General features: G+C 35.2%; 1 protein-coding gene across 1 annotated transcript; it reads left to right on the forward strand.

Annotated features, from left to right (window-relative positions):
* The first annotated feature begins 704 nt into the window (after positions 1-704).
* LOC126700873 (aspartic proteinase CDR1-like) lies at positions 705-18,513 on the forward strand. Its single transcript, XM_050399050.1, has 5 exons — positions 705-815; positions 903-1,007; positions 4,599-4,722; positions 13,104-13,238; positions 17,396-18,513. The coding sequence occupies exons 1-5, from the start codon at positions 705-707 to the stop codon at positions 18,511-18,513; spliced, it is 1,593 nt and encodes a 530-aa protein (XP_050255007.1).
* Positions 18,514-22,160: the final 3,647 nt, after the last annotated feature.

Raw genomic sequence — 22,160 nt, forward strand, 5'->3', positions numbered from 1 at the left:
AGGACTTTAAGAGAATTTCAAATGTTGAGGTTGGTCATACTGCATGGAATATTCTTCAAACTGTGCGTGAAGGCACAAAGGCAGTTAAGACTAAAAAGTTGCAGCAATTAACCATTAGATTTGAAAGCATTAGAATGTTTGATGATGAGTGTTTTAATGAATTCTATGCTAAGCTTAATGATATTGTTAATTCTGCTTATAATTTGGGTGAAATTTATGATTAACTTAAGATTGTTAGGAAGATTTTTAGATCCATGACTAAGGACTTTAGACCCAAAGTGACTGCCATTATAAAAAGTAAGGATGTGGACTCCATCCTTGTTGATGAGCTTGTAGGATCTCTCCAGTCCTATGAGTTAGACCTACCTAAGACAAACAAATCCAAATCAATGACTCTTAAGTCAATTGATAATGTTGATGGGAATGGATTTGATGATGAACTCTCTTTTACAGAGATTGCATATCTTGCCAAGAACTTTAGAAACTTTCTTAGGAACAACAACAGAAGGGCAAGAGGTAAAAACAATGCTGAACCTAGGAATTTTAAGAGGAATGAACCAACTAAAGTTAACAATACTGATAAATCAAAAGAGAAAGTTGGTCAAACCTCTAGTAATTCACTAGGTCAACAATGTTTTGGTTGCCAAGGGTATGGTCATGTGAAATCTGAATGTCCTACATTCTTGAGGTCAAAGGGTAAAGATATGGCTATAACCTTTAGTGATGATGAAATTTCTGATCATGAGTCTGGTAGTGATGAAGATGGAAACTTCATTGCTTTCACAACTACTGTTGTAGTTGATGAAAGTGCTGTGGTTGAAGAGAACCCTTCTGATGGGGAACTCTCTGAGTGTGCTGATTTGCAAGAAACTTTTAATAAGCTATGCATGGTTGCTGCAAAGGATGCAATGAGTGTAGACTTAGGTTTAAAGAAGATTGTCTCCCTTGAACTTGAAAAGAAAAACTTGTTGCTGAAATTGCTTGATGCTAATAATTTGATTGATAAGGTGAAGACTGAAAACATGATGTTGCTTGATAAAATTAAAAATCTAGAACTAGAATTATCTGTTGCTAGAGAACAAACTAATAGGTCTGCTAGTTCTAAACTTGATCACATGTTAAGTGTTTAGAAGTCTCCCTTAGAAAAAATAGGTTTAGGTTTTGTTGATAGCATCTTTGTGTCTGAAACTCATTCCACAAATTTTGTTTCTTCTTCTAAGCCTTCCAAGATTGAGATTGTCAAACCAGTAGAAGTTACACCATATCCTAGGAAGATTAGGGTTGATCTTAAATAGTTTAAGCCTAAGAATCCTAACCTCCCTAAGGATAAGAAGCATGATAGACTTTTGTGGGTTTGTCATTTTTGTGGAAAGGCTGGGCATACTCACCCAAACTGTTTCAAGTTGCAAGCTGCAAAGCTAGCAAATAAGCCAAGAGTACCTGTTCCTCAAGCATAGCATCCTATGGTACTTATTGGTAAATTGGTAAAGACTTTAAACCTTTATACCAATCCTAGAGTTGCACATCATTCTAATATGAATAATAACTCCAAAGCTAGAATTGCATCTGAGAAGTTTTGGATGTAAAAGACTCAATCTAATTGAGTCTTTCTGACATGGTCCTTGTGCTTCATCTCAAAATTCTTTGTGACTATTCTTTTCTTGTTATTTTGTTTCTTTTTGCTTCTAGGATTTGCATTGCATTTCATATTAGGTTGTTTTTGTTATTTCTATTAATAAAATAAAATAAAAAAAAAACAAAAAAAAGGAAAGAGGGATGTGTTTTGTATTATATATCTTGGATTTATAGTTGAGGTTGGCCATATTTTGTTTCATAACATGCTTGTGTACCTTGTTTAGCTTGGATGAGCTTATCTTTTTTGCATTTTGTTAGTTTTAGCTATGTAGTGCATGTTGTGTGGGAGTTGTTTATAGTTTTTGATCACATGATCTTGATTTTGAGGTCACATGCTTTTGATTGTTAGGACTAGAAAATCCTAGGAGAAAGGCATAAATAACCATCTCACCACTGTTTACTAGCCAATCATGAACACCTTAGTGCATATCATATGATTTTGTGCTTGAGAAAGTGTAGTACATGCATAAAAAAAAATAAGGTGTAGCCTTGGAATAATAATAAAATTGGTGTGTACATTATATGGCTATAATAAAGATTACACAAAGATATAAAATTGGGGTGTACATTAAATGGTGTGTACATTAACATTATGAGGCTAAAAAAAAAAAAAAAAAAAACTACACGATTGCAAGCTTGTTTTCTAGGAGATGTGAGAGTTATATGATGTAACTCTTTAGGTAATAGTCACTTTCAAACTTATGTGATGAATAATGTAGAAATTTTGATTGATTACTATTTACATATCACTTCACATGTATCTCATGCTGTTATTAGTTGCACACACTACACAAGTTATTATTCGCTAAACTTAGTACATGATATTGTGTGTGAATTTGGTTTGGCCATCCAAGATTATATGTTCCTTGATGTTGATACAAAATATGTTCATTGATTGATTTTTGGGGACAAAAAGTGTTACAGTCTTTTTTGGAAGATTTGGGTTGAATTCAAGTGTTTTTGAAAATCTTTTAAACTCATACTCATGCATTTCATTCATGAAATAAGTTCGTTTGAGTGTTTTCTTCATAAAACTTCTTCTGTTTTTCAAAATTTTCATTTTTCCAGATTTTCAATCTATCGAGGGTGTTTTACGATCAATCGAAAATGCATTAAAATTTTTGGTTTGAATCTGCCTGGCTCGATTGGTGCTTGATCAATCGAATCTATTTTTCGATCGATCGAACCCCAATTTCGATTGATCAAATTTCGAAAGATAAGTCTTTTAAAAAGCTTCTCCCTTACGTGTTCATATTTTCAAAAGCTTTTCAAAATTTTTCTCTCTTTTTTCTTCGACCGATCCAATCTATAAGTGATTTTTTTTGTTTTCTTCCTCAAAATTCTCCAAGGTTTTTGTCCTCAAGCATTGGTAAGACCTTTATATCCTTTCTTTTTCAATTTAATTACATGTTTCATGCATTTTCATGCATTTTTCTTGAAAATTTCAAACATAGGAATTTATGAATTTTTTATTATTTCAATTGTTTTTAATCATTTTTGATCAATGGGTTTTTGTTCTTAGTTCATATACATGTGATGCCCATGCATTAATTTGATCAATTTTGTGATTTGAGGAGAATTGAAAAATCTAGGGCTTGGCACTTTGAGAAATTGGAGTTTTTGTTCAATTGGACTATAATTGATGAAATTGACTTGTGTAATTGTTGGATTAAATCATTATATGATGTTTTATAACTAGTATAATGGTTAATTGATCAATTTGGTTTATTTTTTGAATTTGAGTTTTTCAAAATTTGGGGTTTTCTGATTAAAACTCTATGTTCAAGTCAATTGTTGGTTTATAAAGTGAAATTGAACAAATCTTAATGCATTAGAGCATGCATCATATGTGCATTCATTACATGCATCATATAGATTGTTATTTGTTTCTATTTTTGTGCTCTAACCCTCTCTAATGTAGTTTGCCCTTGGTTTTCTGTTTTGTTTTTTGTTTTCATTTCCTCTAAACTCTTAGCATCATGGTTAGGAAGACTAGAGCTAAGAAAACCCCCACCCCATCTACTCCTGAGTTCCAGAGTGATAAGTTTAGAACCTTGAAAAACCAAGAAGCCTATTAAAAGCTTAATGTCTTTAGACTGGTGTGGGCTGAGCATAAGGTTATCTTAGATGAGGTTGATCCTAAGATATGTAGGAATTTTGAGCGTAGGGGCTGGTTACCACTCTTAGAGGTAGAGCATCTTCTTCTGGCTGCATTGATTAGAGAGTTCTATTCGACCCTCTCTGTCCACTTTGATGATTCCAACATTCAATTTGTGAAGCGTTAGACAAGGGGTGAAGAGTATGTCATTACTCCTGAGGTAGTGGCCTCTGCTCTTGGTGTACCTTTGGTACAACATCTTGTGTACCCTTACATAGAGACCCTTTACCTTGATGACATCTTTTCTCTCATCACCGGTGCTTCTATTAGTTAGGGTACTGATTCTCGTGTCACCTCTCATGAGCTTACTGAGCTCAATTATTTGTTTTTTAGGATTTCTTGTCATTGCATTTGGCCTATATCACATCTTCATACTATCCTTATTGAGAGATGTGCGTTCTTGTACGCTCTCATCACTGATACTCCTATAAGTTTTTCCACTCTTTTCATTCGCTCACTTGTTGAGGTTCATAGGAGTAGTGCCAAATCCCATGTCTTGTTCTTTCCGGTCTTTATTCATAGGATTCTTTTGGACTTAGGATTAGAGGACTTTGCCGCGTCCGAGCCCGTACTTATCATAGCTCCTATAGGTGCCACCTTCCTTAAGCAAAGAGTTGCTTAGTTGAAAGCAAGCTCTAAGCGCCCTAGAGTCGAGTCTTCTACAGGTGATGCATCTTGACCTCCTCCTTTTGGTGATCTTTCTACTGAGGCGTATGTAGACCCCGCAACTGCCGTGGATCCTTCACCATTTACATCAAGCGACTCTTCCTTGCGTGCTATGTTGGATAACATTTTGACTGTTTAGGCAATGCATGGACAAATTCTATTGGATGTGCTCAATGAGGTTGCGGCCTTACGAGTAGATTTGGCGCATGCTAGAGGTTCTACTCCACAAGCTCCACCCTCTGATGAGTCATGGCTGCCCTTTGGTAATTCGTCACAAAAAGGGGGAGTACATACATATGGAGATAGGGGGAGATTGTAGATTGTATCTAGGAGTTTTTGATATGTATTATGTTTTTTTTGGCTTTGATGTATTTCTTTTTATATGGGTTGTATATGTTAGGGGGAGACATTATGTTTATGTGTTTTTATGTTTCTTGTTTAACATAAGGTACATTGATTATTGATTTATATTATGAGGTTATTCATGGTATATGTCTTTTATTTTATGTTTTGTGAAATCAAGAAGTTTAATTTGTTTTTCTTGTATTTTCCACACATGTGTTTATGTGTTTGTTGAGTGTTTTGGGAATTTACAGGTTAATTCAGTCGTGGCTGTTGTCTACTTTAGCAACTGATAGATAGTGGTTTAGGTTGAATTGTAATTAGGGCTTTTAATTGAATGGGCTGTTTTACTTTGAGCATTTTAATTTTTGTGATGTGTTTTGTCACGGATTGCCAAAGGGGAAGTTTGTTAGGTTCTAAGACTTTAGGAACTAATGTATTAGAACTTTAATTTGTAATATGTTGGCCAACCATGATCAAAACATAGAGTCCAGGTTTAGGCTTGCTTAAAGTGTGTTTAATTGTAAAATTGGAATCGAGTGATTGCAGAAGTTATTGGACAAAATCTGCAAGGCTAGATTGATCAAAAATTAGACTTGATCGATCGAAACTTGTGCAGATTTAATTTTCTGTAGAATTTCCAATTCAGCCCAAGCCAATATGACGTGTAGGATTAAGTGTTTTACTTCAAGTATAAAAGGAAAAAGCCTAGCTACGTTTTAGAAGTCTTTTGGAGAGTTGTGTGTTGAATCTTCTGTAAAATCTAGAGGTGTTTACCTTCATACACACACAAAGAGTTGCCAAGATCAAAATTCGCGTCAAGAACTTGATGATCTCTTCAGTTGCTACATAAAGAACTTTAAAGAAGATCTGAAACCTTTGAGTGGAGTCTCAAAGTCACAAGTAGAAGAACTTGTGGTTGCTGTAGATCAAGGAAGAAGTAGTCCTTGGACTCGGAGCTGTCACGTGGTTGTGGTAGTAAGTTTTCTACTCAAGGTAGCAATAGGATGTTAGTTCTCTAAGTTTTATTGTAAAAACTTCAATTCTTTCATAATGGATCTGTTTTACCTTGAGGATAGCTAGGTTAAATCCTCCCTAGGTTTTATACCCGTTAGGTTTTCCAGGGTTATCATATTGTTGTGTTCTTTATATTTCCACATTATTTACATGATATGATTTTATTGTGTTAACCTAGAACTGAATAATTTATCTAAGTAATCACCTGGCTAAATAATTAAGTTAAACAACTTGTGTTAAGGGGTCTAAAAATGTACATCTTGTTCCACTAATGGGCCAATAAATCGCTGTCTTGGAGGACCACCAAGTAGCTAATTATTCAGTAACTTAACTGTACTATTCACTAATTTTGCTTTAATGCATACTAATTGGTGATTGCTTCAAGATCCTAGGTTTACAGTTGCATGGAAGGTTGTGTTAGCCACATTTGGGATATACCTCAAAAGGATTAATAACGTGCTTGCTAGTTAGGGTTCTTTGTAATCTCTTATATACCCAAAATTCGCCTAATAAACACCCCATACAGCAACAGGACTCTGTACACAACATATTTATCTCAGCATACCTATCTTGTGGCTAATAACATGCTTGCTATTTAAGTGCATATTTAGCATGCGGAACAATACTATTATTAATATCTCTAAAAAAATGGATATCTTCAAAAATGTACAATTTAGAGGGTTTATAATTCAATTTGTCTTTGATAATTTGCAGAGAGTTGAGCATGCTCAGTTTAGTCTTCTTAGTTGTTATTACTAAGCAAGTACACAACACTCTTGCTAAACTTAACATATATATTCAGGTGCTTAAGGCAAAAATTAGGCACATAAGAACCGGAAAATTAGCAAGTTTTAGCTTAATTGAGTCAAAGGTTCTTCTATCCAAAAAGTGAACAACATTAGGTGCAAGACTACAGAAAACTTGAACATTAAGCGTCTACAAATTGGCATGCATATTCATCTTTGTATCTATAAATATGTCAGCATATGTATTTATCCTAAAGTTTGTTCATTGGTACTAAGGTGCTAGTATGTCAACAGCATGAATGTGATAGAACCTTCTCCTTAAGAGAAAGAACATTTTGTAATACAAAATAAAACCTAATGTGTAAATTTACAATGTCAAGGCACCCAATTGAACCAAAGAGTCTAACCCAAGGGAGTCAATACCGTACTGGAAGCTGTTTCGGGTTGGTCAAAGGAATGAAATATTTCGGTATTGGTCAGTACCGGTGTACCGTTTCGGAGTTACTGCAATTTCACAATTATATATATATATATATATATTCTCTTTTTTTACTCAAAAAACTTATATTGTATAAATTAATATATTTAAAATTTTTACTCTTTTTTATGCATGTTCAAATTATTTTAAGCTAATGTCTAGCCCATTTCACTATCCAATAAAAAATTAAAACTAAATAGGAGTGGTAAAAAAATTAAAAATCTAAATGAAAATAACTCTAGATGGTTTTCTATGAAATGAAAAAAATAAAAAGTAAAGAAGTGGCAGGCAAACCACTTCGGTTTCTCTGCCCATTAATAACTTTGGTTATATTAAAAGTAGGTAGAAGTGAAATAGTGAAGAAGTCATTTTGAGTTTATATGTTAGTATTCTCTTTAGAAACCCAGACTAGAAGAAATGCTGAAAGAAAAAAAGAGACAATGAGGGAGAGAAGAAAAATGAATAAGCTATGACGCAATGACGATGAGCTCAAGCCTCAACGTCTGGCAATATCTCACCGGTGAATGAAGGTTTAACAGTGTCGAAGAGGTGCTGTAAGTAGCAAAAAATTTCCAAAAACCCTTTTCAATTTGTACTGGTTCGAAATGAAGTTACCACCAAAAAGCACCAGAATCTGCCAAAATAGCCGATACAAGCCGAAACACCCCGGTATTTAGGACGGTACGAATCAGCCTAGTTTTTATACCGGTCCAACCACTGGCATGAAAAATTCCGACTGTACCGGCTGGTATGGTACGAAATTATTTCCCTTGGTCTAACCCCTTTTTAGCAAATAAAAGAAGGCAACAACATTTAGTAACAATTTATTAAACTTGAGTTCCATATTTCACTTTTCCTCTAGCCAATATATATATATATATATATTTTTTTTTTTGTGTTTGTGTGTACGCGCTGAATATATAAATTTCAGTTTGGACCATGATAGGCCAAAAATGTATTGACCCTTTTTGGCAAATTAATTAATTAATTACTCAAGTGAATTAATTAAGTCAATTTAACATGCAATAGCATGGTAGCACAAACAAATCACCAACTAAGTTAAATGCAGCGGAAAATAAATTTGACACAAGTGATTTGTTTATGAATGGGGAAAACCACTGAGGCAAAACCCCACCGGGTGAATTTAAAGTCACCACTCTCGAGAATCCACTATTATCAAAACAAGTGGTTACAAGTAAAAGGAATCCCAGTACCTAATACCAACCTACAGTTGAACCCTTACCCCAATACCCAATTGGACTTGTATTGTAGCGACAATCTCTCCTTTCAATGCATGGCTCCCAGTACGTGACTAACCAATGATGCACAGATCCCAATATATGACTAACACACCAACTTGAGGAAGATGTTGGCTACAAAGTTCTTCAATTCATCCAACAATGAAGATCAGGAAGTTCCTTGGTTACAAAACCCTTGGCGCAAAGACGCAACAGCTTCTACAAAGAATATGATGAACTAGGGCAAGAATGTCTCCGGTCACAACATGCATGTAACAACAATTGCAACAACCTTTTTATCACTTGTGACGGCCCTTAAAATAATCCTTATATATGTCTAGGCTTGTGAGAAAAGAAACCCTATACAAATACTCATGGATATGCGTGAAATCAGATTTGGAAATTCTAATTTCATAATTCTTGACAGATTGAGCTTCTGTCGAGCTTCAATATTAATCCTCGATAGAAATGATTCTGTTGAGACATCTGTCAAGCTTTAATGAACAACACTTCACTTGTTTCTTGGTCAGACTTGCATGACTTCAATAATAAACTTGAACACTTGTTTCTTGAAGTACTAAATCTATTCTAGATCTACCCAATTACAAGTAAAGTGAGTTTTATCAAAGGCTTAGCCAATTTATATCACATATGTCTAACAATTCCCACGTATGTCCTAACAGACCATAAGTCGATAACAGGATGTGCGATTCTCTCTTCTTCTTCTTCTTCTTCTTCTTCTTCTTTTTTTTTGAGCAAAGGATGCATGATTCTCTCAATATACCTGCCACATATTATTGAAGCAATTTTGGTTACACCCAATTCAAATCTCAAAATCACAATGGGCATATATGCAAAGAAATGGTTTTATGTGATGATTTCTTTGGTATGAATTTCATAATATTAAAATTTTTGTTAGTTATACAAATCCAATTGGTTTTTTCCCTTCTTCTTCTTTGTGGAAGGAAATGATTTTTCTTGGTGTGGAAAAAAATATTTTCTTTAATACGAAAAAAAAAAAAAAATTCTTATTGGAAGCAATAGGGTATTTCTTGTTCATCAAGTAATACAATTGGAGCCATTTGAATATATATTGTTGTAAAGGGTTTGACTTTTTTGTCCAATGGCCCTCCTGCATAGAGAAGAGATGACTCTTTGAAAAACATAAGTTGGATTTCTTTAAAGTTGTTCGAGTGTTTATTTGTTTTTCTATAAGAGAATTATTAGGTATTGGGGCTTTGGGTTCTATCCCCTACAAAACAATGGGTCCCTTAACGTTGCTAGAAAAATAATTTATTGAGTTTCTAAAATAATTTATTAACATGTAAGAATAGAAGATAGAGGAAAAATCTTTCCTATAAAATACTAATAATTTAGAGAAATATTTCAAGAAAATGTCACTTATTGAGTTTCACGGATTCAATTTTTGATACCTTTTTGCATGCTTCTAATGAAGGTAGACGAATATCTTATACGAAAAAAAGTTAAACCAAAAGAAAAGTTTCATGGTTTCAATTTTAAGATTTTATTTTACTTAAAACAAGAGGAATAAATAAAGTTCAAATTAAAAAGTTATATCAAATTAAATGACAACATCCTTGTAATAACATGTATCTTGCATGCAAGGATCTTTCTCTCTATATCCTTTCTCATTTATTTTATTTTAACATACAAAACATTAGAATAGAATTGGGATCACAAAATCAAGGAATAATCTGAATGAAAATATCGCGAACAAAAATAACACATAAAGAGTGGGGCACAAGATTTCTATTTGTAAGTTGAGATGCTGAGTTAGTTTTTCCACAACAATAGATATAAGGGGGGCAATGGTCCTCCCAAAATTGTTTTTTCTTTTAAATATTATTTTATATATATGTACTAATTTTAGCAATTTTGTTTTATAAAATTACATTTTGTTTCCTTTTAACAATATCATTGATTCTTTTATGAGTAATGTTATACTCACAAACTTTTTTATAACATTTTTACAAACTGTTTTGGTAGCAAATTCTTATTGGTTTGCATATGGGCACACCACTTACATCATTTTTTTACTTACTACTAACCACTTATCACATTAGTAATTTATATATAAAAAAAAAACTTGTAACTCTAACATTTTCCTCATTTTATTGGCCATATAAAAAATTATAGATCTAAAATCTAAATCAAAATATATATGACCAAAAAAATAGCTCAACAACAAAAATTACCAATAAAAGTAAAAGCAAAATTAATCTCAATTAAATAATTTTATCCAAAATAAATAACCCTACCCTTTAAAAAATTCGAAAAAAAAAAACTTGTTCTTACCCACTAAAAAAATATTTCAACAGCTAAGTAGCAAAATCAAAGGTTCAAATTGCCGCACATAGGCAACAGTAAAACTGCTCACCTAACTCAAAGTTTTGGCTCGTATCTAAGAGAGAGAGCATGTTGCTTTGCTTAGATTTGGTGGCTAGAGCCTGAAGTGGTGTTGTGTTGCCTACCTCTATTGGGTCTCATTGCTTTGCCTAACAAGTCATGCCTCACAACCTTAGTTGGTCAGCCCTCCTTATAAGTAGCAAGTGCCTTTGCTCAGTATCATTTTTTTTTTTTTTTTTTTGATGGAACGGTTTTGGGAATTTACTATGTAAGTTCTATTAGGTTTTGGCTGAATTTTTAAAGGGCATGGTCTAATTGGTTGAATGATTGGGCTAAATTTTCTTGAGCTTTTCTCTAGGTGATTTTACGGTTGGGTCAATCTTTTTTGGGCTTCTCATTTGTTTTTTAAAGGAATTTTGCTTTTTTTTTTATTTTTTTTATTTTTTATTTTTATTTTTTAAAGATGGTCAACGATGTTGTTAGGGGGCTGTGGGGCCAAAGAATTTGTGATCCCGGCCCACTTTCCATTAGGGCCCAAGGCCCGCGTCGAGGAGAGGTGTTGCTGAGGACATGCACCGAAAGCCCAAATGGCCTAGAAATATAGCCGAGGACGATCCTGTCCTCGGCATCCCAAAATCTAGAAGGAAGGAATGGCACGCCATCAAAGGCAGCCCCTAGAGCACTCCCAGAAGAAAGGGCGAGTACCGTGTAGGAGCGGTTCAAGGATAAGCTGTCATCTTCGCATTAATGGGGAGAGGACTCTTGAACAGTGTGGCGACAAAGAACAAAGGAAAGACTGCCATTAATGCAATTAAGTACTCTGCGCCTGACAGGGCCATGCTCCTCATCTTTTACAACCACCCCCAACCACTTTGGGTATGGGCTGATAAGACCAGTGTCAGTCCTATAAAGCTGAACCTACACGTGGACGTTCGGGAGGGGAAAAAAGCTAGTATAAAAGGAGAAGGAAGCAAGCCAAAAAGGAGAGAGGCAGATCGTCTCCAGGGCCATTGAACCCTATCGTAAAAAGACTAATAAAAACATTAAGCTCCTCGGACGAGGTCAAAGGACCAGAGCCACCCAGGCTGTGCCGAGGAGAAAGTCTTCTTGGATACGCTAAGTCCACCTCCGTGCGATCATCATGAACACCATGACTAACTACTGTCCGATAACCAAGGCCTAACCTTTTAACCCACTCTCTACAAATTTATTGTTTGGGCCTTTAACGTTCGAACCCAATACACCAATTTGGGGTCGTTACAAATTGAGTCCTTACAATTGGTGCCATCTGTGGGAAGGCTTGTGCGTTGGCACAGGCGGCGGTTAGTCATGGTGGGATCAAGCCCCTATCAATCAGGGTCCCTCAAAAGAAATAGTTTTGGCGGTGGTGCAAGCTATGCGAAAGCCTCTCCATTATTTCCAGCAGCACGCGGTTTCTGCCCTAACTCAGTTCCCACTCAGGGCTACACTTCGAAGCACCAGTGGCACGGGCAGTTCTAGGGGCTTCTAACATAAAGTTTATGCCACACACATATGCTGAGGGGCTAATCCTCGAAGGACAGAATCAAGGTCTTGTATGGTTCTCGGACTCAAACCTATGGGGAAACCAACTACTTAAAGAAAATATAAGTTTTGGACAGAACCAAGATCTTGTATGGTCCTCGGACTCAAATCTATGGGGAAACCAACTACTTAAAGAAAATATAAGTTTTGGACAGAACCAAGGTCTTGTATGGTCCTCGAACTCAAACCTATGGGGAAACTAACTACTTAAAGAAAATATAAATTTTGGACAGAACCAAGGTCTTGTATGGTCCTCGGACTCAAACCTGTGGGAAACTAACTACTTCAAGAAAGGCTTAAGTCCTAGACAGAATGGAGATCCTGCGCGGTCCTCGGACCCCCAGCTCTAAAGAAACTAGCACAACCGAGTGTTTATACCCGGTACAGTCATACCTCGGTCCTTGGACCGGATGCCAAAAACAAGTTAAGGCTATGAATGTCGTCAAGAACGTGGCAAAGCACCCTAGTGGCTGGCGACCCTCTCGGACAGTTCACTTTAGGTTACCCATCCTCGGGTGATCACCCCATATGCAATACAGAACATTCAGCTATTATCCCGGTTAGTCTCATATGGTTAACCTATTTCAAGCCGGCATTATTGTGCTCGTCGGTTTTAATAAGTTCAAAGTGATAACTCTTTGTTAACAAGGGTTTTGGCCCTAAGTACTGTTCGAAAGGAAAGGACACCAGCACATCTATGCACAAAATAATTATTGCAGAAAAGAAGGAACACGCAAAATGGGATAAAGTCATCTTTTATTAGACAAAGAAGTAGTACAGCGTACAATAAGGGGCTTAAACAAGCCTATACCAGAAGCTAACTACAGAAGCAAAAAGGAAAAAAAAAAAAGGGATACATGGGAACGATAAATCCTTCAATTTTGCTCTAGCAGCGACTAAGCATGTCCGGGTGGCACTAGTGATGGAAGAGAAGAAGAAGTGGAGGCACCTAGGTGGCACCAGTGATGGAAGAGAGGAAGAAGCGGGGATGCCAAATCCCCGTACCAGCTCTGACTGCAATCGAGCAGGTATTATATTAGCAGCAATTGAGCGAAAACGGATGGTACTGGCGATGAGAAATCTCAGTGCTATCGCACCAAAAATTTAATGCGACCTCCACCTGCTTCGGATTTTGGCTGAAGGAAGAAGAGGCTCCTTTTCTTACCTTATCAAGGTGAAAAAGTGTCTTGAGTCTTTGTCTCCCTTGCCCTGACCGGGCCATCTCGAGTCTCGAAGAAACCCAAGGCTTCTGGAGAGGGTGTGGTCCTTTCACCCTCATCCTGGCCTTAACCATATCACCCCCTAAGGCTCAGTCGCACTGGTAATGGGGACTTAGGGCATAATTGGAGGGTTAGGAATTTGAAAAGCTTAAAGGGTCTGTAAATAAAGGAAATGAACTCCCACCGTGCTTCTTATATGGGGGGTAAGCCTGGTGGCATTTAATCTGTACAAATCTCCAAGAACAACTACAAACGAGATAAGTCCTGCTCAATTCCCAAAACAGTCTTCAGCCGTTGGATTTGCGTCGCCTCGTAAAGAGACCTTATTAAAGGCGCGCCTCGTGTACCGAAACGGCAGGAACGCGGCGTGGGTAAACTAAAAAAATGTCTCACAACCAGGAGCGTGTCCCAGGCAAACGAAGAGGCTCTGGCATTGATGAAGGACAAGACTGGGCAAGCCATGACATAGGCCCGACGTCACCAAAACCCTCCTCTCCGTCCGAGGAGCCGGACAGCAGGGTTTTGAGGGGCTATTGTGGGGCCAAAGAATTTCTGATCCCGGTCCACTTTCCATTAGGGCCCAAGGCTCGTGCCGAGGAGAGGTGTTGCCGAGGACATGCATCAAAAGCCCAAATGGCCTAGAAATATAGCCAAGGACGATCCTATCCTCGACATCCCAAAATCTAGAAGGAAGGAACGACACGCCATCAAAGGCAGCCCCCCAGAAGAAAGGGCAAGTACCGTGTAGGAGCGGTTCAAGGATAAGCTGTCATCTCTGCATTAATGGGGAGAGGACCCTTGAACAGTGTGGCGACAAAGAACAAAGGAAAGACTGCCATTACTGCAATTAAGTACTCTGCGCCTGACAGGGCCATGCTCCTCATCTTTTACAACCACCCCCAACCACTTTGGGTAAGGGCTGATAAGACCAGTGTCAGCCTTATAAAGCTGAACCTACACGTGGACGTTCGGGAGGGGAAAAAAGCTAGTATAAAAGGAGGAGGAAGCAAGCCAAAAAGGAGAGAGGAAAATCGTCTCTAGGGCCATTGAACCCTATCGTAAAAAGACTAATAAAAACATTAAGCTCCTCGGACGAGGTCCAAGGACCAGAGTCACCCAGGCTATTCCGAGGAGAAAGTCTTCTTGGATACGCTAAGTCCACCTCCGTGCGATCATCATGAACACCATGACTAACTACTGTCCGATAACCAAGGCCTAGTCTTTTAGCCCACTCTCTACAAATTTATTGTTTGGGCCTTTAACGTTCGAATCCAATACACCAATTTGGGGTCGTTACAAATTGAGTCTTTAAAGGGGCCAAGTGCAATTTTATTGCAAAGCCAAATAAAAAAATAATTCCTATTTTTTTTGTTTGGAAATAAAAGAGAGGCGAATTTGACATGCATAATCGAGGGGCCTAGCTAACCAAATTTATTCTTAAATAAGGTTTTTTGTTTGGAAAAATTAAATAAGGATTGATGACCTATTCTTCAGTGAAACAAGAGATTTGTTATGATATATTGGTATTATTGCATTCATTACAATCTCTGTTCTAAATATTGTTAGAAGAAGCAAATTTTGATGGTTATTAAAATTTCTAGTTTTTAGTAGTACATTCGATGCCATTCACGGATAGAGAATTCTCTTCTCTGTGTGTGTGTGTGTGTGTTTTTTTTTTTCCCTTCTGTTAGGTCAAATTAATGGTGCAATCAAGTAATCGTTAGGCTGAACATGGAAAGTTTGGTTTAATCAAGAATATAAAAGTCTTTAGTATAGCCAGTACAGTTTCATCTCTCCAAATTCAATGGCAAGCGGTGTCAAATTTCATCCATGCTTCCTTCTCTCATATTATCTTATAGGCCTTTTGGTTACAGCTCATAATGTCCCCCAAGCACAATTAACACCATACTACGGTTAGCATCTCATGAAGGCCTCAATTGGCACTCCACCAGTAGACATCTATGGCACTATCGATACAGCTAGTGACCTTGTGTGGACCATATGTGTACCTTGTGATGTATCTTGCATGCAAGGACCATTCTCTCTTTATCCTTTCTCATTTATTTTATTTTAACATACAAAACATTAGAATAGAATTGGGATCACAAAATCAAGGAATAATCTGAATGAAAATATCGTGAACAAGAATAACGCACAAAGGGTGGGGCACAAGATTTCTATTTGTAAGTTGAGATGTTGAGTTAGTTTTTCCATAACAAAAGATACTTTGGAGAGAGAGAGAGAGAGAGAGAGAGAGAGAGAGAGAGAGAGAGAGAGAGCAGGGATGGAACCACCCTTGGACTTGGACTGGGGGGGGGGGGGGAATGGCCCTCCCAAAATTGTTATTTATTTAAATATTATTATATATTTATGTATAATAATTTTAGCAATTTTGTTCTATAAAATCACATTTTGTTTCCCTTTAACAATATCATTGATTCTTTTATGAGTAATGTTATACTCACAAACTTTTTTATAACATTTTTACAAACTGTTTTGGTAGCAAATTTTTATTGATTTGCATATGGGCACACCAGTTACATCATTTTTTTACTTAATAGTAACCACTTATCGCATCAATAATATATATAAACTAGTAACTCTAACATTTTCCTCATTTTGGTGACCATAAAATTTTTTTATAGATCTAAAATCTAAAACAAAATATACAAGACCCAAAAAAATAGTTCAACAACAAAAATTACCAGTAAAACTAAAAACAAAACTAATCTCAATTAAATAATTTTATCCAAAATAAATAACATTACCCTTTAAAAAATTCAAAAAAAAAAAAAAAAAATCTTAGTAGCTAAATAACAAAGTCAAAGATTCAAATTGCCACATACAAGCAATAGTAAAACTGCTCCCTTAACTCAAAGTTCTGACTCTGTATCTAAGAGAGAGAGAGAGAGAGAGAGAGACCATGTTGCTTTGCTCAGATTTGGTGACTAGAGCCTGAAGTGGTGTCATCTCATTGCTTTGCCTTACAAGTCATGCCTCACAACCTTAGTTGGTCAGCCCTCCTTACAAGTACCAAGTGCGTTTGCTCAGTATATATATATATATATATATATATTTTTTTTTTTTTTTGACAGAATGATTTTGGGAACTTATTGTGTAAGATCAATTAGGCTTTGGTTGAATCTTTAAAGGGCCTAGTCTAATTGGTTGAATGATTGGGCTAGATTTTCTTGAGCTTTTCTCTTGGTGATTTTATGGTTGGGTCAATCTTTTTTGGGCTTCTCATTTGTTTTTTTTTAAAGGCATTTTGCTTTTATTTTTTGTGTTTTTTTGTTTTTGTTTTGTTTTTGTTTTTGTTTTGTTTTGTTTTTTGTTTTTTTTTTTGTTTTTGTTTTTGTTTTTTGTTTTTTGTTTTTTGTTTTTTGTTTTTTGTTTTTTGTTTTTTTTTTTTTAAGATGGTCAATGATGTTTTTAGGGGGCCAAGTGTAATTTTATTGCAAAGCCAAATAAAAAAATAATTCCTATTTTTTTGTTTGGAAAAAAAAAGAGGCGTATTTGCCATTCATAAACGAGGGGCCTAGCTAACCAAATTTATTCTTAAATAAGGTTTTTTGTTTGGAAAAATATGTTAAATAAGGGTTGATGACCTATTCTTCAGTAAAACAAGAGATTTGTTATGATATATTGGTATTATTGCATTCATTACAATATATGTTTTAAATATTGTTAAAAGAAGCAAATTTTGGTGCTTACTAAAATTTCTAGTTTTTAGTAGTACATTCGATGCCATTCACGGATGGAGAATTCTCTTCTTTTTGTTTTTCCCTTTCTGTTAGGTCAAATTAATGGTGCAATCAAGTAATCGTTAGGCCGAACATGGAAAGTTCGGTTTAATCGTGTATTTAAAAGTCTTTAGCATAGCCAGTACTGTTTCATTTCCCTAAATTCAATGGCAAGCGGTGTCAAATTTCATCCATGCTTTCTTCTCTCATATTATCTTATAGGCCTTTTGGTTACAGCTCATAATGTCCCCCAAGCACAATTAATACCATACTACGGTCAGCATCTCATGAAGGCCTCAATTGGCACGCCACCAGTAGACATCTACGGCATTATCGATACAGCTAGTGACCTTGTGTGGACACAATGTGTACCTTGTGATGTCTGCTTTAAACAGATTCATCCCAAGTTCGAACCTAAAAGGTCCAGCACATACAGTGAAATTTCTTGTCATTCAAATAAATGTCAAGAATGGGACCATGTCCATTGTTCCCCTCAAAATAGTTGCAATTACGTCAGTGGATATGCAAGTGGTTTATCCAAAGGTGTTTTGGCCAAAGAAAAAATCACCATCACTTCTACCTCTGGGCAAGCAGTTTCCTTTGATATTGCTTTCGGATGTGCACACAACAATACCATAAATTACAATGACCACACAACGGGACTTATTGCGTTAGGATTAGGGCCTTTGTCCTTTCCTTCACAAATTGGTAGCAAGAGGTTTTCTTATTGCTTGTTGCCATATGGTACTGAATATACTGATCCTAGTATTACAGGCAAGATAAGTTTTGGCAATGGTAGTGAAGTTGTGGGTGATGGTGTGGTTTCAACACCATTTGTAGCTGTGGGAAATCAATATTATGTGACACTAGAAGGAATTAGTGTTGGAGACACATATGTGCCCTTTAACTCTTCAGGTAAGGTTTCTAAGGGCAACGTTTGTATCGATTCAGGATCACCACCATTGGCTTTGCCACCATATTTTTATAATCGCTTAGAGGTGGAAGTGAAGAAGCAGATTTCAATTGATCCCATTAAAAATGAAACTCTAACAGGGACACGGCTTTGCTATAGAACTGAAATTACTAACGAAAATGGACCAAAATTGACTGTCCATTTTGAAGGTGCAGATGTGGAGTTAAAGCCTACACTAACTTTCAATCGACCGGTTCATGCATATGATATTTACTGCTTTGCAATTACTAATACTGCAAATACTGCACTGGCATATTTTGGTGACAAAGGATTATATGGCAACTATGTTCAAGCAAATTTGTTGATTGGGTTTGACTTGGAAACAAGGATGGTCTCGTTCAAGCCGACTGATTGCACTAAACTGTAGTGTTTGGCACTTTCATGTAACGTATACGACCAATGAAAGATATATACCTATTCATACTTTATATATATAGCTTAATTATCTTTTTTTTTTTTTTTTTTTTTTTTTTGTTGATTGGGTTTGACTTGGAAACAAGGATGGTCTCCTTCAAGCCGACTGATTGCACTAAACTGTAGTGTTTGGCACTTTCATGTAACATATACGATCAATGAAAGATATATACCTATTCATACTTTATATATACAGCTTAATTATCTTCTTTTTTTTTTTTTTTTTTAACAAAAAAAGACATCTTTGTTTTCACTACAATCTAATCACATTTCTTGGAGATTTCCAGAACCATTCCATTATACATTCATTCCCCCCCCCCCCCCACAAAAAAAAAAAAAAAAAAAAAAAAAAAAAAAAAAAAAAAAAAAAAAAAAAACTAGCCACAAGATTGAGTAGAGACACTTGCGGCCTACGAGGAGGACTGAATAACCAACTTAGGCAGTGAGACCCATTAGAGACAAGTTGCACAATATCGTTCTAGGCTCCAGTCACCAGATTTGAGTAGAGTAGCAAGCTCTCTCTCTCTCTCTCGGTGTACGTGTGCACACGTAGAGGCATGACCTCTCTTTCTATTATTCTCTCTGTAAGCCCCTCTTAAATCTTTCTCTATTTTAACTCTTCATTTGCTAAATGATGAGATGATACTCCCTTTTCTCTTAATAAATGCTAGGTGAATGTGAGTAATGAGCGGGTGTTTTTATAACATATGTATATATGAATTCTATAAAGGTAAATGCTTCTTACCGACATGATACAAAATAGACAAATAATTAGTAGTTCTGCACTTGTGCTTGTTTACTAGTGACTTTTTTAAAAGCAATGTTGAGATGATTTGAAACTTGAGTAAATTACGTATTTGGTTCTTCATCTTTTACATTGTGTGTCAATTTGGTACCCGACCTTTCAAATGTGTCAATTTAATATCTAAATTTCTGTTATTGAATCAAAATGGTATTTGTCATTAATTAGGTGATTGATGGAAAATGTTTATTTGGCTGACTATTAAATATAAAAATTATTTTTATGACACTTCAAATCAAATTACACGTCTACTACTGCATGAAATAAAAATTAGAAAAAGATTCCCACGTTTGTTGAATATTTTTTATATTCAAAAAATCACTTCTCATTTTCCTTTCTTTTCTATCAAACACTTCCAAATATCATAAAATTTGCAATTAAATAAAAACTGACCCCAGAAACATGATTGCACCGTTCCAACATGAAAAACTTTCACCAGACTATTTCAATTGAAAAAAAAACAAACAAACAAAACGAAACACCAGTATAAACTGTAAATTAACCACAAATCAACCATTGATATTGGAAAAGCCATCGAAAGTGAAAAACAAGGCAAAGATTTGACGTCCAACTCCGACCTTCCGGTACAAAACGAGTCCACCTTAATGCTCCACGGGTTCAAGCATATCTGAAATCTGGAGATCAACTCCATTCCAGCAACCCCAGCGTGGTTGATGTCTATTCTATAGTGACTGATTTTGATTTGTTTGGTAGCCAAGAAAATAAATTAATTTTTTTTTTCATTGATGATCTTACACATTTGCAATATTTTTTATTTTGAAATATTTTAGGGGATTTCAATTGGGTTAAATTTCTATAAGCCTCCCATTTTCTAAGCCTTGTTCGGAAAGAAAAAGAAAAATACTAAAGGTATAACAAAATGTTCACAATATGATGTAATAATGACTGTGATTGATAAACTTCAACAACCTAATTAATGAATATTTGAATTACTTTTATTATAATTGGTAACATGTCAGTTTGTAAGTCAATTTTAAAATTGGGATACTCTTAGCATCTCTTGTTAAGGAAAAAAAAAAGTGCTCAATCATTTATAAAATTTTAGGTGTTTTACGTGAGAATGGACTCTTTTTTTCCTCAGAGAAATTTTGTTTTTGTGGTGGGGCCACTTTGTTGCCAAGAAAACAAAGGAAATATGAGAGAGAGAGAGAGAGAGAGATTTTATTTTCATAGTTAGTCACATAAGCTTTTTCCATCTATCACTTATAGATGAAGATTATTTTGCCACAATAACAAAATCCTAAGGACTAAACTGACACATATAAATGTTGGGACCAAATTAACACATATTCCAAACGTTAGAGATCAAATACATATTTTACCCTTAAACTTTGAATGGTTAATTCTAGAGATTTTATAAAGTTAGTTGATTGTAGATTTGTAGTGTAGTGTTGTGTGCGTATTGCTATTTCTAACAAAAATAATTAGTATCTTTTATAGATGATTATTAAACGTAAAATAAGATGATAAATAGTTAAATACAACTTTAATTTGTCAAAGGTCTTATAGTTGAATTGGCACCTCCCCATGTACAAAGTGCTTGGGGGTTTAGGGAAGAAAGTGTTCGAACTATAGGGTTAGTAGCATGTTATAATTATTTCTCAAAAAAAAAAAAATACAATTTTAATTTTATATGTCGACTTTTAACAGGTGCATATTGCACCCATTAAGATAGCAATTAATACAAATTTTGTCAATCTATTCCAAAAAAAGAGTGCCACTTTTAAAATGTTCACAAGCAGTTAACATTTTTTTTTTTTTAATGAAACCAATTGACCTTTGTTCCATTTCCCTCCCCGGCAAAACAATTTTTTTGTCTACTTCTATGAGCACATTTTTCTCTTTATTTATTTGTTTTTTTTTTTGTGTGGAGATATTAAAATCATTTTGAATTTTTATTCTATATATATACTAAATAAAAGAAATGATTTATTAATTTTTACAATCTCAAATAAAAATAATGATTTATCACTAAAAGAAATGAACGATATTAAATTTCTCTGTAAAAATATAAATATATTTTTAATTATTAAATCTATGATAAAAAAATAGATTTTTATTTTTGCTTTTTCGGTTTTTGTTTGTTTGTTTTATACTTCATCCCCCTGAACCCCAAGTCCTATTTCCATCGATCGACATGAGTGATGATAGCTCTCTAGAATAATAAATATTTGCTACCTCCTTTTGGAAATCTTATTCATGATACCCAATCTTAAGACGCATCTTTCCAACGATACAAACTTTCTCTTATCCACGGAAAGGGTAACACCACAGCTCATCTCCAAGCTTGCAATGCTAAAGAAATAGCAGATATTGTTATTTGGTTGGATAGTATTCTTCCTGATGTATCTGTTTCAGATCAGTTAGTGTTCCTTGTATTTTGTTTTATTCTTCATTTGATTAATACAGAGTCTTGACAGTTTCTAAACAATAAATAAATGAAGCAATTTATTTGTAAAAGAGATCCCCCTTCCCTTTCAAGTGGTCACTAAACGGGCCTGGTATTCTTAGATGCTTTCCTTCCTTTCATTGAAAAGATGATCATGAAGAGAGACGTGTGGGCGCAACTAAATAAATTTCTACACTTTTTTAGCAGTTGCGAAAGACAAAACTTTTTTAGCAGTTGCGAGAGACGTGTGGGCGCAACTAAAAGTAAAAACATTTCTTTAAATAGCTGGAAATATGATTAGATCACAATCAAAATAAAACCTTTTTTTAAAATTTAAAAAAAAGAAAAGATAATTAAGCTATATTTTATAAATATAAGTTGGTAGGAG

The sequence above is a fragment of the Quercus robur genome, chromosome 9 (assembly GCF_932294415.1).
Source record: "Quercus robur chromosome 9, dhQueRobu3.1, whole genome shotgun sequence".
NCBI lineage: Eukaryota > Viridiplantae > Streptophyta > Magnoliopsida > Fagales > Fagaceae > Quercus > Quercus robur.